This window comes from Brassica rapa, chromosome A08, assembly GCF_000309985.2.
Source record: "Brassica rapa cultivar Chiifu-401-42 chromosome A08, CAAS_Brap_v3.01, whole genome shotgun sequence".
In the NCBI taxonomy this organism is placed as follows: domain Eukaryota; kingdom Viridiplantae; phylum Streptophyta; class Magnoliopsida; order Brassicales; family Brassicaceae; genus Brassica; species Brassica rapa.
In genome coordinates, this window is record NC_024802.2 from 16862737 (window position 1) to 16877586 (window position 14850).

At 33.9% G+C, this 14850-nt stretch overlaps 2 protein-coding genes and 5 non-coding genes across 7 annotated transcripts; all 7 read right to left on the minus strand.

Annotated features, from left to right (window-relative positions):
* Positions 1-3214: 3214 nt before the first annotated feature.
* Positions 3215-3339, minus strand: LOC117127609. The gene has a single exon (XR_004450629.1). It is a non-coding gene; the product is annotated as a small nucleolar RNA SNORD14 (small nucleolar RNA).
* A 40-nt stretch (positions 3340-3379) lies between these two features.
* LOC117127587 lies at positions 3380-3503 on the minus strand. The gene has a single exon (XR_004450607.1). It is a non-coding gene; the product is annotated as a small nucleolar RNA SNORD14 (small nucleolar RNA).
* Positions 3504-3546: 43 nt separating this feature from the next.
* On the minus strand, positions 3547-3672 carry LOC117127598. The gene has a single exon (XR_004450618.1). It is a non-coding gene; the product is annotated as a small nucleolar RNA SNORD14 (small nucleolar RNA).
* A 26-nt stretch (positions 3673-3698) lies between these two features.
* LOC117127592 lies at positions 3699-3802 on the minus strand. Its single transcript, XR_004450612.1, has one exon. It is a non-coding gene; the product is annotated as a small nucleolar RNA snoR99 (small nucleolar RNA).
* A 101-nt stretch (positions 3803-3903) lies between these two features.
* LOC117127576 lies at positions 3904-4028 on the minus strand. The gene has a single exon (XR_004450596.1). It is a non-coding gene; the product is annotated as a small nucleolar RNA SNORD14 (small nucleolar RNA).
* Positions 4029-4770: 742 nt separating this feature from the next.
* LOC103835128 (ribonucleoside-diphosphate reductase large subunit) lies at positions 4771-9152 on the minus strand. The gene is made up of 17 exons (XM_009111227.3): positions 8711-9152; positions 8509-8570; positions 8346-8433; positions 8002-8265; positions 7674-7914; positions 7507-7583; positions 7239-7409; positions 7030-7122; positions 6795-6944; positions 6624-6710; positions 6373-6537; positions 6172-6291; positions 5860-6062; positions 5617-5766; positions 5386-5533; positions 5187-5270; positions 4771-5119 (listed from the first exon to the last, which is right to left on the minus strand). Exons 1-17 carry the CDS (start codon positions 8936-8938, stop codon positions 5003-5005), a joined length of 2448 nt encoding a protein of 815 aa, XP_009109475.1. The 5' UTR covers positions 8939-9152; the 3' UTR covers positions 4771-5002.
* A 219-nt stretch (positions 9153-9371) lies between these two features.
* Positions 9372-10308, minus strand: LOC117127530 (the record flags this gene model as incomplete). The annotated part of the gene is made up of 1 exon (XM_033278106.1): positions 9372-10308. A coding segment is annotated over one exon (372 nt), but the record flags the coding sequence as incomplete, so codon positions are not given.
* Positions 10309-14850: the final 4542 nt, after the last annotated feature.

Consider the following 14850-nt stretch of genomic DNA (forward strand, 5'->3'; position numbering starts at 1 on the left):
GAGAGCCGATAGTAAATGAAACATCCAACACAACAAGGGCCCTAACCAAAAACAACCTCCAACCCTTTCTGCAATGTCACAACAAAATAAACCCTCCCTACGCAATCATCACAAGTACAAAGGCACTACGCAACAAAATAAACCCTCCTTTCTTCGTTAGCACCTGCCTTGTCAGCATCCCGTGTATCACTTTGCCCATCAGCACCCCACGGACAGGAAACCTAAATAGGGTTCCAAAGCAAGATCTCAGGAGCATCGCCATCTCCTCGATGCCGTTTAGTGCGTCTCTAACGCACAGCAGAAAATCTATAGCAGAGTACATGTTGATTTTCTCGCAGGGGAAACGATCTGTTGTAAATAACCTCTCCGGTAGACTGGCCGGTACAACCTCTACCTCGTCTGTTCCAATAAAAAAAAAACACTCGTTTGAGGGACAAATCGACAGCAAAACTAAATCAAACTAAGAGGGGGGTGCGCATTACTAACCAACGGCAATCTCTTTACCACGCAGACTCCGCCGTCGAGACATCTTGTTTATCGTCGCCGAAACTCGCCGTCGTTTTTTTGGCTCGCTATCGCCGCTTCGGTTTCTCCCTCTCCGGTCTCGGTAAAAGCGAAGTTGAAAGTGAATAATTATCCTTACAGATCCGTCTATAATATCCGTCCGTGGGCCCACCACCTAGATTTTAAATTTTGAAATTTGAACAATCCAACTAAGAAAAAAGAAAATGAACAGGCCGGTTAGGATTTTCTGAGGGCAAGTTGGGTCTTTTCACATGAAAACTGCCCCAGTAGCGGGAAGTGCTTTTTTATGACATAGAAACACGTAAACTGCCCTAGAGTGAAAATAACTCTTATTACAAAGCCAAACACATATCTCTAAGTGGCATATGACAAGCAACACACATGACACATCACAACAACGATTCTGTTCAACTTCATAAACATGATCATTAAGAGAACATGGGTTTTATCAATTACCTGATACCGGCATCGCCAACGATTCCAATAGCCATACCGGCGGAGAGACCGGCAAGACCACAAGGAGACCGGAAGAGAGATGGGCATAGCTGATGGAACATGCCTTTGGATTGATTCCATTACTGATGAATGATGATCACAGCTATTGGAATCGTCGGCGATGCCGGTATCAGAGTAAATATATCTGTTGAATTTAAAATTTGCTATTATATATAGATACAAGGAGATGAGATCTTACAATGATACAATAATTTCTTTATTATATCATCCATTATTATATTACAATCTACAAAAGTACAAGAAACCATGAACTCTTGTTAAAGAACTTGAAAGGCAACATGGCAAACGCACAATTGAGCTAACATAAAACAAGAGAGACGTGCAAGCAAGAATGATTGAAATATCTCAGACATGCAAGGAAGGATAGAAGCTCGTACAATCAGGCATGATCTTGTTAGCAGCATAATTATATATTTTTATCATTGGCAGGTAGTTTCAGCTAGATATGACAAATAAAGGACCGGGAGGCGCTTTACATCTATATTATTAAAACTGAAGTACATTTGAGAGTTGTTTGGAAACTTGAATAGTAGTATAAATGAGAATTGTTTAGAAACATGGATAGTAGTATAAATGAGAATTGTTTGGAAACATGGATAGCCGTAGAAAATAATACTTGCTTATCTTAATTGATTTTTTAAAAGATTTTTATTATATTGTTAATCAATTCTAACCCTTCATCTATTATATTTACTAAATAAGTTAATATCATTTATTACAAAAGTACAAAAAAAAATTTATTTGTTTTCAATTTTTATTTTATCTTTTGCATTCATTTTTCTCAATTTTAATTATTTCTATACAAAATTCAAATCAAAATAATAACTTAAAATTAATTTATATAAATAATTGATTCAAATATATATATATATATATATATATTTTAAAAAATTTACTAAAATATTTTTCAATAACCATTTAAAAAATATTTTCACTATATATAAGAAAAATACAATACATAACTTAATTAAAAACACCAACTTAAATTATGGTTTTTATATTTCATATTAAGTTTATAAATATAATATATGTGATTATTTATATGATGGTATGTATAAAATAATATTAATTATATGATTACTTATATTATGGTACATATAAAATATGATTAATTATATGATGACATATATATGATATATAATAGTGACATGAAAAACAAAACTTATTTGTTTTCAATTTTTTTTATTTTATCTTTTACATTCATTTTCTCACTTTTTAACTATCTCATTAATTATATTTACTATAATATTTTGCCAGGATTATTTGCATATTAACTATAATAATTCGACATATTTGAATGAAATCACTCTATTTGTGATAAAAATTCAAAATGGTTAATAATTTTTTTTATTTACTTATGTATCGGTTAAACATGGACATTCGGATAACTATTCAGCTACGAGTTATTTCTGTGGGTTATCATGCTTTTTGAGTTTTGAAACTAGACTTCATTTCGGTATTATAAATTTTCATGTGTGTTTCGAATCGGGTCCAGATGAATTCAGTCTTGATATATACAAACCTACAAATATCCAAAAACTAATGTATTTGACACGGTACGGATATTTGTATGAAAAGTAAGAATATTAACCGATTCAATTCGGGTATGTTGAATTCAAATTAAACTAAAAATAACCAAAAGTAATCATATTACTCTATTTGATTCAGGTTCGATTATGATGTATAAAAATCTAAAAGTACTTATGCAATTAATTAAATTATGACACATATAAAATATATAATACTAATCATAAAAATAAAATATCGATTTATAAGAAAGTAAAAATTAACACCCTCGTTAGAATGAAAACGATAACTAACGTTAGTAATCGAGAGAGGTTTTATAGGTTACATCGGTCTCAATAATGAATACTCTGAATAATTAAAGAATACAAGGATATGGATCTTACAAATGGAAGATTGTCGACTATAGATACAACATTAATTTTTTTATTTAAGATTTTATATACAAGAGATGGATTTTACAACTTACAAGTACAAGAAAAATAATTTTATTTTCTTCTATCAGCAATGCTAGAAAAAAAATTGCAAGAGATTGCAAAGCAACGGGGCAAACATCGAGAAACACCTGCACAATTGAGCAAACACAAACAAGATAGATAATATACAATAAACAACAAAACTAGAACAGAAAACTATTTCAAAAACGAAAGATCTCAGACATCCAAGGAAGGATAGGAGCTGCATTAGCTCTCAAGCCCGGCGAAAGGCGAAAGCTTTAGGCGGCCACTGCGAATGTTTTGAGAAACAAGCCTTTAACATTTATCCTCATAGATCTTTCTTTAAACAAGTACACAACATTTATAGAATAAGAATCGGTTTCAGACATCCAAGGAAGGATAAAAGCAGCATTAGCTCTCAAGCCTGGCGAAAGGCGAAAGCTTTGGGCGGCCACTGCGAATGTTTTGAGAAACAAGCCTTATGGTTTATCCTCATCAACCGATCACAAAAATAATAAAAACAATAAAAAAAAAAGGAAATAGTAGTCTCAGACATCCAAGGAAGGATAAGAACATCATAAGCTCTCAAGCCCGGCGAAAGGCGAAAGCCTTAGGCGGCCACTGCGAATGTTTTTGAGAAACAAGCCTTAAACGTTTATCATCATTGACCAATTAAATAATTCTAATTAATCAAAACCATATCCCATCATAAAATGATCAGCAAGACACCAATTAAGTCTGCTGACAAAGTGAAACAGATGGATTACAATATTTGGGACTTTGTTCAATCCTATTAGCACTAAGAAACCAAATTCAGCTAAAATAGAACTTAATATTAAACTAAGCCCCAAATGTAATAAACTAAAACTAATGCAAATTAGAATTAAAGACAATAATACTAAGTTTCAGACATCCAAGGAAGGATAGAAGCAGCATTAACTCTCAAGCCTGGCGAAAGGCGAAAGCTCTTAGGCGGCCACTGCGAATGTTTTGAGAAACAAGCCTTTGGATTTATCATCACTAACCAATCCCAAAAATCGGATTATATGATAACACAACATAAAACAACTACGACACGAGAACATACTAGATGAAATCAGACAGACTTGTAAGAGAGACGGAACTCTAACTGAATGGTTTTAAGTTTAGAGATGGATGAAAGTATTTATATAAGAAGCGAGGAGGCGTCCGATTATTAGGGTTTTCTTCTTTCTCAAACGATCAACGGCCCAGATCTACCCGATTTTTTTTTCCCTTCCTTTTCCTCGTAGAACAATCGAGATGGTAGTAGTAATGGGCTATATATTGATTTCTATAAGGCCCATATTATTTTGGGCTGAACACACATTCACTTGTATCTTTAGATGCCTACAACTAAATAATTTTTTTATTTTTCATGTGTTAAGAAAAGGATAACACTGTTGAACAAAAAAATTATTGTGAACATATATAAATTACTGAACAAATGGTTAATTGCAAAAAGAGTAATTATAAGAATTACCCTCAAATCTCTATCGTTATATGGCTCGTGGCTATCCTTGTTGGCTCTCTTCTTTTTTTTTGGTCTAAAGAGAGCCTTGTACCTGTTTGTTTTTTTTGGTCAGCTTGGCGATAGAAGTTGATTTTTGTTGTTTGGTACGTTTGGATTTTGATGGTTATATGGTTCTTCCAATATAATGAACGGGCAATTTAGTGTTTTAACAAAATTGATAGAATGCCGTATCAGAGGTATAAAATTTGTGAAACTGCAGGACTATTTCGTTTGGTCTAATTCCTAAAACCAAGATATTTTATTTAAAAGAAAATGAGGGCAACTTCTTACTGTTACAGAGTTCGAAAAGAAAGACACTTGTTTAACTTTCACACAAGAATAACAAGACAATCTTATAGAAACTAGATTACGTTATATTGTACTTAACACTACACACATCAAACACAAATGTAAAAGAGACGCAAGCACACTTGTTTGATCAACTTTGTATCTTATACTGTTTGTGTTTTTAACTTCCACAAGAGAGACAGTCCTCACGGTTTGTCAAAGAGCAAACCATCTGTGCCATCTTCGTCTCATTGTCTTCTTCTGTTCCTTCATCTTCTTTGCTTACATCTGGCTTCTCCTGCATCACACGCAAATGTCAATTTCACTGTCTAGGTAACTAAGACAGAACAGTGTTGGTTGTTTACCTTTAGCATTGCTGTGTCTACTGTAAACTTAATCGCATCTGCTGCAGCACGTGATCGCAAGTAGTACATTCCCGTTTTCAAACCCTTTTTGATATTCACAACAATAACACTTGTGAGATCGATTGATGCAATCATATTGAAACATTCCTACTCGCAATAATATTGAGAGTTTAAGTACAGCTTAAAGATAAGTTGTTACCTTTTTCCAAGTGTGGAAGTGTAAGGAAGTGAGTTTCGCAAAGTTGGGTTTGTCCATGTGTATATTCAAACTTTGGCTTTGGTCTATAAAGCATCCACGATCAACTGCCATATCAACCACTGTTCTCTGCTTAATCTCCCAAACAGTCCTGAATCAATTTTTGCAAAATAGGTTAAACAACAGGAACAGCATAAAGTAACCAGAGCATAAAAGAATGAGCAAAATCTCTACCTGTAAATTGCTTTTAACTCATCAGGAATCTCTGGGACGTTAATAACAGAACCATTCTCATATATTATCTTGTTTTTCAGAGTAGGAGACCAGAGTCCCATGTCAGTCAAGTCGTGAAGAAGATGCTTGTTCACAACTACGAACTCACCACTGACAATACAAGGAAAGACCATGATTAAGCCTCGGAGAAAAGCATAAACATAACTTTGTGAAACACTCTTATCTGCTTGAACAACAACATACCTCAAGACTCTGCGACTATAAATATTTGAGGTATACGGTTCAAAGCATTCATTATTCCCAAGAATCTGGCTGGTTGAAGCAGTTGGCATTGGTGCTACTAGAAGAGAATTTCGAATTCCATTCTTTGATATCATATCCCTGAGAGCAGCCCAGTCCCAGCGGTCAGAAGGAGTTACATTCCACATGTCAGGTTGAAGAATACCCTACAAAAAGCATCCCAGACGCCAGCCAAGCAGTTAGCAACAAGAAGAGCTTATGACAATGTTGAACATATATTTTTTTTTAAATGCTTGTTCAGATTATGATACATACCTTACTCACAGGACTTCCTTGGTATGTCTCGTATGTACCTTCCTTAGTAGCAATCTCTGAAGATGACTTGAGCGCATGGTAGTATATGGTTTCAAATATGTCTTTGTTCAGTTGTTGAGCCTGAGATTATTGCAAAAAAGCTGCTCAGACCAGAGAACAAAACTACTCTGAAAGCTTGATTCACTTGTGCTAGAAGTTTACCTCAGGGGAATCAAATGGCATTCCGAGAAGGATAAATGCATCTGCAAGACCTTGTACACCAATACCGATAGGCCTATGACGCATGTTTGAAGTTTTGGCCGTCTCCACAGGATAGTGATTCACATCAATAATCTTATTGAGATTTACAGTAACGGTTGCAGTCACCTGAAGATACAGATTATAGCAAAAACGTCAACATCAAAATTGCAGACATGGAAGCTAATCGAAATGAGCAAAAAAACCGTGCTGACCTCGGCTAGCTTGTCAAAATCAAAGTAACGATTCTTTGAGCCCAAACTGCCTACGATCTTCGATGGATGTGAGTCCAAGGGGACATCCTGTTGTGAGATGCAAGATATGTCAAGAGTCAAGCACTAAGTAACAAAGCAATATCAAACACTAAAACACCATTTTCAACTCACCTTCTCCCTGACGAACCGGGGTAAAGCAATAGATGCAAGATTGCACACAGCAGTCTCTGTTGGACTTGTGTACTCGATGATTTCAGTGCATAAATTAGAAGATTTTATGGTCCCCAGATTTTGCTGGTTGCTTTTCCTGTTACATGAATCCTACAGTAAATTTTCAAAAAGAAAGAGTGAGAAGCTGAGGTTATATAATTATACAGAGTTGCTACATAGTTACGACAGTGCTTACCTTGAAGAGCATGTATGGTGTCCCTGTTTCTACTTGGGATGTCAAGATTTCGTACCAGAGCTGCTGTGCCTGGACAACTTTCTTAGCCTTACCCTATAGATAAAAACAACCAGAAATGGTTCAAATCCATGGATAAAGAAATAGCTTGTATTATGCAAGAGTTTGAATTCTGAAAGTAAAGTAGTAAAACCGAAGATGAAATCACTCACCTCTTTTTCATACTGAGTGTACAATCTCTCAAAATCTGTACCCCAACAATCTGCTAGACCTGGAGCTTCATTAGGACAGAAGAGTGACCACTGCCCATCACTCTGGACCCTTTCCATGAAAAGATCCGGTATCCAAAGACCATAAAACAAGTCTCTAGCCCTGTGTTCTTCCTGGAATAGAACAAATATAAAATAAAGCATAATGTGAGAGTGAATTAACAAATTCCAAACTATATTGTAGGGAAAGTGAGTGATCTCGCGAGGGTACCTTCCCATGATTCTTCCGGAGTTCCAGAAACTCAAAAATGTCAGCATGCCATGGCTCCAGATATACAGCAAAGGCTCCTTAACCAATTGCAAAATAAATATACATAAGACAAACTGAACTAGCAATTCAGAAACGATCATGATAATACTAGGCCATGAAATGTATACCCTTTCTCTTGCCTCCTCCTTGGTCAACGTAGCGAGCAGTATCATTGAAAACACGCAGCATTGGAAGAATACCATTAGATGTTCCATTTGTGCCACGAATGTAACTTCCAGTTGCACGGATGTTGTGAACTGAAACACCGATACCCCCAGCTGATTTACTTATAACTGCACACTCTTTCAACGTATCATATATTCCCTCGATGCTATCATCCTTCATGCAGATCAGGAAGCAGCTGCTTAGCTGCAATATCCAAACATTTCAAACCGCACATCAGTAAAACGAATGCAGAAACAAGTTCCATTATAAACGGAAATATAAGAATATTACCTGAGCTCTTGGAGTTCCTGAATTGAAGAGAGTCGGAGACGCATGAGTAAACCATCTCTGAGACATTAAATGGTAAGTTTTGATTGCGGAATCAATGTCTTCTTTGTGAATGCCAACAGAAACCCTCATGAGCATGTGCTGCGGCCTTTCAACGACTTTCCCATGGACTTTTAAGAGGTATGACCTCTCAAGAGTTTTGAACCCAAAGTAGTCATATTCAAAATCACGATCATAAATGATTTCACTGTCTAAACGTGTAGCATTCTGAAACAACCAAAGAAACACACAATTCAGCAAACTATTCATCTAAATCCTCGTAGAATCAAGACTGAGTGTCAAAATACCTTCATAATGATCTCAAACACATCATCAGCAATTAGAGGGGATGCAAGTCCAGATCTCTCATTGACATGATTGTACATATCCTTAATCCTGAAGAAGATACCCAAAATACATCAATGTCAACTCATATCAATCACTGATATAAAGAACAAAAACAAAACTCACGTCTCAGAAAACGACTTCTTAGTGTTCTTGTGGAGATTAGACACAGCAATCCTTGCAGCCAACTGATACATAACCATTGAAACAATCAAAAAGCTTGATTACAGTTCTCTATTGGGTACACATCAATCAACAATCAAATCAGGAAGATGCAATCTAGTATAATCCAATTGAAATTTAAAAAAAAAAAGGATTAAGAACTAACGGAGGCGTAATCAGGATGATTAGCGGTCATAGCAGCGGCGGTCTCGGCGGCTAGCTCGTCGAGTTGAGTGGTGGTGACGCCTTTGTAGACACCGGCGCAGACTTTCTGGGAGACGAGGACAGGGTCGCAGTGGTCAACGCTGAGGCCATAGCTAAGCTTCTTAAGACGCGCGGTGATCTTGTCGAAGTGGACAGTCTCCTGCCTTCCGTCACGCTTCACAACGTACATCTTTCTTCTATCGAACAGTTGGTGGGCGTGTGTGTGTGTGTTTGAGTGAGTCTGGTGATAAGAGAGAAGAGGGAACGTCACGCACAGTGTGCTAAATAGATTTAGAGTGGAGAGAGGGAAGGAGCACAAGTGGGTGGGCTAGGGTTTCTTTGTGCCTTTTGTTTTTGTTTTTTGATTTTGACTTTTTTGCCCCGCGCGAAAGTTTTGAGATTTTCCCGCCAGCTTCTGGGATAAGGAAACGTGAGAGCTTCTCTTGGAAGTCAAGTGGCGGGTAAATTGATAAACAAGAGAAACTTGAAGCGCTGAATGTGGGTCCCCCGGCTCATGGGGGATCCGTGAATGTGATTTACTCAGCCCGTTGTTTCATTGGGCCCAATATTATAAGATGATGTTTAAGATCTAAATCGTAGCAATTAATTTTTTTTATTTTTGTGTAAATGAACAATTATATGTTTGTAGTTTATAACATTTTGAGCATTTCTTTGCGTTTTTGTCAGAGATAAAGATGCTACCAAAAAGGTTTTAATATTTCTGTCAAAGAATTTGTAAGTACGTGATAGTGGAACTGAACAATCTAAATATGTTTTACAAAATCTAAGAACGAAGTATCATATATTATTGTTTCCATTGATCATTTTCTGTAATAGGTAGTTGTGACTCGTTATTTTTTCTTAGTTGTTATTGTTAATCATCATAGCCTTCTATTCAATCGATGCGACATTTCATGCAATGAAAAAATATTATTTTAGGCAAATGCTATTATTGTATTTTTCTGTTAGCGCGAAAACATATCATAACGTTAAACCCTTATTTAAAGCGACAGTTGTTTTTGGAAGAAAAAATTAAGCAACATTTTCGCTTCCAGCACATCTTCTGATTAATAAACGCTAATGGAATCATATCACATACAAAAAGCGGAAACAATGACATAAAACACGATTTAGGCAACGTCACTAAAACGTAAATAGCCATCAACCCCAACGTCGCGAGCTAGCTACCTAGCTCATCTCATTCGTCGCTCTGTAAATACTCGCGAGAGACCGAAACTTCTTTTTCTTATTTCTCCTTATGATGATGTTGGTTTCTTTGATTGCCGTCACAAAACTTTGTCCGTCCGTAACATTCTTATGCATCGTCTGTATGCCGTCGTTTTGCTTATTTCCGACCATATCATAACTCTCCGAATTAACAAAATTTTCATGTCTCTTCGCATTGCTTCCGCCTTCGCTGATGCTCCAGCTTGTACCGCTGCAACAACTCAACGTATCATCTTCGCTCAACTGCACTAGCTGCTCCGCCGCTTCCATCTCCGTCTCCGAAAACGCAACTTCTGTTTCTCCCGTAAAACCAATCACCTCCATTTGATCGATCGTTTATAAATCAAATCAACAAGACACTCTTGATTCTCGATCGAATATTTATCTCTCGACGACCCTTTTTTCTTTTGCTACTCTAATCACTTTTACGCGTATAGTTGTTGCTTTTCTCGTCTTTTATATAAGAAAAGAAAAAAAAATAGAGAGAAAAAAAGGAAAACTATTAAACCAGGAAAATGAAAAAGGAAACCACTGAAAACAGATGACAACCGCCTGGCTGTTCTTGCACCCGAATTAATAAATTTTAAAATTTTAATAACTTTTTGACCAAAAAAATTAATTAATCACTACATCCTGAACCGTCAAGATTAGTAACCCGACTTTAAGATTTGTTTAAATTACTTGATCCAACGGCTTCCTTTGTGTCCATCTTTGATGAGGCCCTTTACTAAATTTCATTTTTCCTTTTTTTTGTAAGAGAGATATGCGTTTGACTTTCAATTATACGATTTGATGGAGTCCATGCATAGCCATTGCGTTTTCAATACGGCATATACACGTATTTGGGGGCCCTTATGTTTCACCTGACGTGTTCTAATCCGATCGTCGTCTCATCTTTTGCGTGACATCCGGTGGTTTCACAGGCGCCAGATTCAGCTTTCCTTTTGAACTTTGGCTTTAGATGTTTTTGAGCAAGCATTTTGAAATGGGATAATCTACTAATATCAATGTTTTAATATTTAATTTATTTAGTAATCAGCCCAAAAAAGTGAATGGGAGTATACTAGAATATCTCCAAGCCAAACCTTTTTTTTTCTTTCCATAAAATAGAGTAATTCTATAATAAAATTATTTTTTTTGAGAAAAATATAGAAAATAATAGAAAGACATGGGAGACAATCTTAGAAAACAGTGAATATATAAAAGCTGGAAAACATTAACATCCATTATTAACAAAGTAGAAAATAAAAGCAAACAACTCTATCTATGATTATATATAATCTCCAAAAATAAACTATATTATAGCATTATAAATAAAATAATTAATTTAGATGGGAAAACAGGAAAATAATTAAAACTTGTAAGAAAAACTGCACATCTTTGTTACAACACAATACCACCCAACAACCACCAACAGAGTTCACGTCATCGTCATCAACACACCTGCTTCCAAATCACCAACACAAACTCCTTCACTCTTCTGCTTTTTTTTTTCTTTTCGAAACACGCCTTCACTCTTCTGCTTATATTCAAATCTTCACCATGAAACAGCATGTTAGGCTTTGTTTTACTACAGAGCTTTAAATTCCACAGTTCAGACCACATATCTCCAACACTGGTCCACCTTTAGCCACAAACGGATTACTCTAACCAATAAGAGCGTCAAGATCGAATCGAGAAGAAAAAAACAAACCACAATAATTCTAGGCATCCTATCTTTCTTCCCAAGCAACCCCCTTGAGTAATGGGTATAAATGAACAAATGGACAAATGAACAATGACCAAAGAGCAAAGAAGAGTCTCCCAAACAGAGGTCCCCAAGAGTCATAACCATTGCTAATGGCATCCGAAATACCGACAATAACTCCGACGATGTTTATGATCTGAAGTATCGTCGGAGGAATCAACAGAGTCGTCCATTTGGAGATGTAAAGCTCAGAGAAAGCTCCATCGTCTGCTGCTTTTGACGTAACTGTTAAGTTAGCGTTGACTCCAGCTAGAACCTTGGGCAAACCTTGAAAGTTGAAACAGAGCAAATAGATGCGAAGAGTCTCCTCCTATTACCCAAAACTGCTTGTTTCTCTCCACCAATCGAGCAGTTTGGCTTAAAGACATTAAAAATTATAATATTTTGTTATAAGAGAGAAGGAAATATGCATACGTATTTTCTCTTATTTTAAAAACAAAATTATATCAAAAGATATTATCCAAATTCCTTTGATCAAAAAAAAAAATTAAAGCCAAATTCATAATGTAAATAGGTTTTATAGAGTTTACGGATTCCTGACTGCATTAGGACATATATATGAGAATAATAACTTGAAATTTATATATATTGGCTTATGAAATTTGATCATAACTTTTTTGGATTAATATAGATTTTCATGAATTTGTATTACCTATTTTTTTATCATTCTTTTTGTAAAATAAATATATAATTCATATAGCATTATTATTTTTTTTTCCTTTCAAATTAAAAAGAAAACAAAAGTGATACATACAAAATTAGATTTTTTTTATTAAATAGTCATTTTAAAGTTTTTGTCACATAAAAAGCATTCAAGAGAAAAATGACGAAAACAATTTCATGAAAAAGGAAAAAGACAATTTTACCATTGCTTTATATATTTAAAGTAATAAAACAATAAAAATTAAGAATAAATAAGTTTCTTTTATTATTTTGAATTATATGTTTTCAAATTTGAATTTTTTAATATTTTTTATAATTTTGAATATTTTTTTCAAAATATTTTCTAACCTCCGGTTTATTCGCGTAACCGGCTCTCAGTTTTTTTTTTTGAAATTCAAAAATTTTTTTGAAACTATTTTAAAAAAATATTTTCAAAATACTAATATTTATAAATGTAACTATTAATATTTATATTCGAAATGATAATTATTTATAAAAACAATTATATATTATAAAATGTAAATGTATATAAATGTAATGAATTTTAGTTTTGGACATATAATTTGGATTTAAGGTGCAATGTATATTTGGTAAAAATAATTTTTTGTTTTCTAGTTTTTTATCACATGGATTTTGAAAATCACAAGATTACATATCATATTTTGAAAGTTGAGTCTTATGAGTAAAAATGAATAAAATTCATCTTCCAATAACACTATATTTTGTTAAAATTAGAGAATCAATAGTAACTAATTTTTTTTGCATAATAAGAGATTTTAATGGATTTTGAAATTTTTTAAACCAATAACAACTAGATCTCGAACCGCGCAACCGCGCAGATTTTTGTTTTCATTTATTTTTATATAAATATTTTGTTTTCAATTCTAATTATATTATAATATATATGTGTCTATAAATTTTTAAAACATAATAAATTTACAGTATATTTTTTCATTGAATAGATTATTTCAAACGTTCACATGTATTTGTATCTTCTTCTATATATATATATATATATATATATATTTGGATTATTATTTCATTATTAAAATCGTAACTATATATATAAAAAGATTAGTAAAATATTGTTTTATTTTCATATTCAAAGATATTGTAACATTTCACAAATTTAGAAAGTTTTTTAAAAAATAAACTTTTTGCTTCATATATTTATATTATCGAGTAAATAATTAAATATTTATTTTATGTTTAATTTTTAAAATAAATATATAGTTTAAAATATTTTTTCATTTATTTAAGGTAGTAAAGATTAATCATTGTTAGATAATATGATTTATGTTATTTTTAAAAAATCTTTATTATTTTAAAAGTTAACCTCGACAAATATTTAATTTAGATATATAGTATTACAACATTACATTATATCTATTTAATTTATACTATCTATAAATACAATGGATCTATAAATACAATGGATCATCTATTGTTTAAATCTAATTATTGATAGCCAAACAAATTTTTTTGGTAGGCCCAAAATTTAAATGATAAAATTAGAGATTAAATGTAACATGACTTTTTAGAAATATGTCAATTAGGTCTATTTTTAAACAAATCACACATGAATCAAGGTTGTGACTTCTGTTTTAATATATAAGATGAATTCTACATAGATTTTTAAAATCAAATAACCATTAACAATGAAATCTCAAAATTTTCAAAATTCATGAGAATTCACGTACAAATAACCCCTAAAACTCGTGAGATTATGAATTGATAATTCAGTATATAAAGACTTCACGTGACATTGGTGGATAGACATAGACAAACAAATAGGAATAATTTCTTACATGAAAAATTACCTTAGCCATACAGAAAGAATATGCATATGGCGATCCCTAATTCCACATCCATGAATGAAGACGAGCCACTTTTTAAAAAAAGACAACACATGAGCCGATCCCCACAAAAGAAGATGTCCAAGATGTAGGCAACATAGCGGTGTGGAAGCGCTTGCATGTCTGACGAAGAAATGTGTGGAACCCTAGAGAGACAGAGAAGCGTTTCATTGTCGGTGAGACATTCCCATGGCGTCGTCTCCTTCGCAGTCTCAACTGGCTCACATGTTCATCTTTCAAGAAAGCTAAAGAAACATGGAGAGAAAGAAAGAGCGGTTGAATGAATGAGTTCAGAACAAAAACCGATATTTACTTTATACTCAGCTGATTTACTTTTATAATAATAATAATAACTTTAAAAATAAATTGATTGCACAAAGATGACACAAAATCATATTCATGACTTTTAGCTGAAGAAATGTGGCTTGTGGCCAGCGGTTGCAGCGGCTAGTATTAGCAAAGCTGCGCGTATTTAGAGTCAATCTTTTGGAGTAGCATTGCGAGAAAAACCAATTTCTACCAATAGGTGATCTCATCATATCTTATCAAAGGCTTCAACTCGTGTGGCAATGCTTCCTCGGCCAAGTTTCGGTTCTTTCTGAGTTAGTG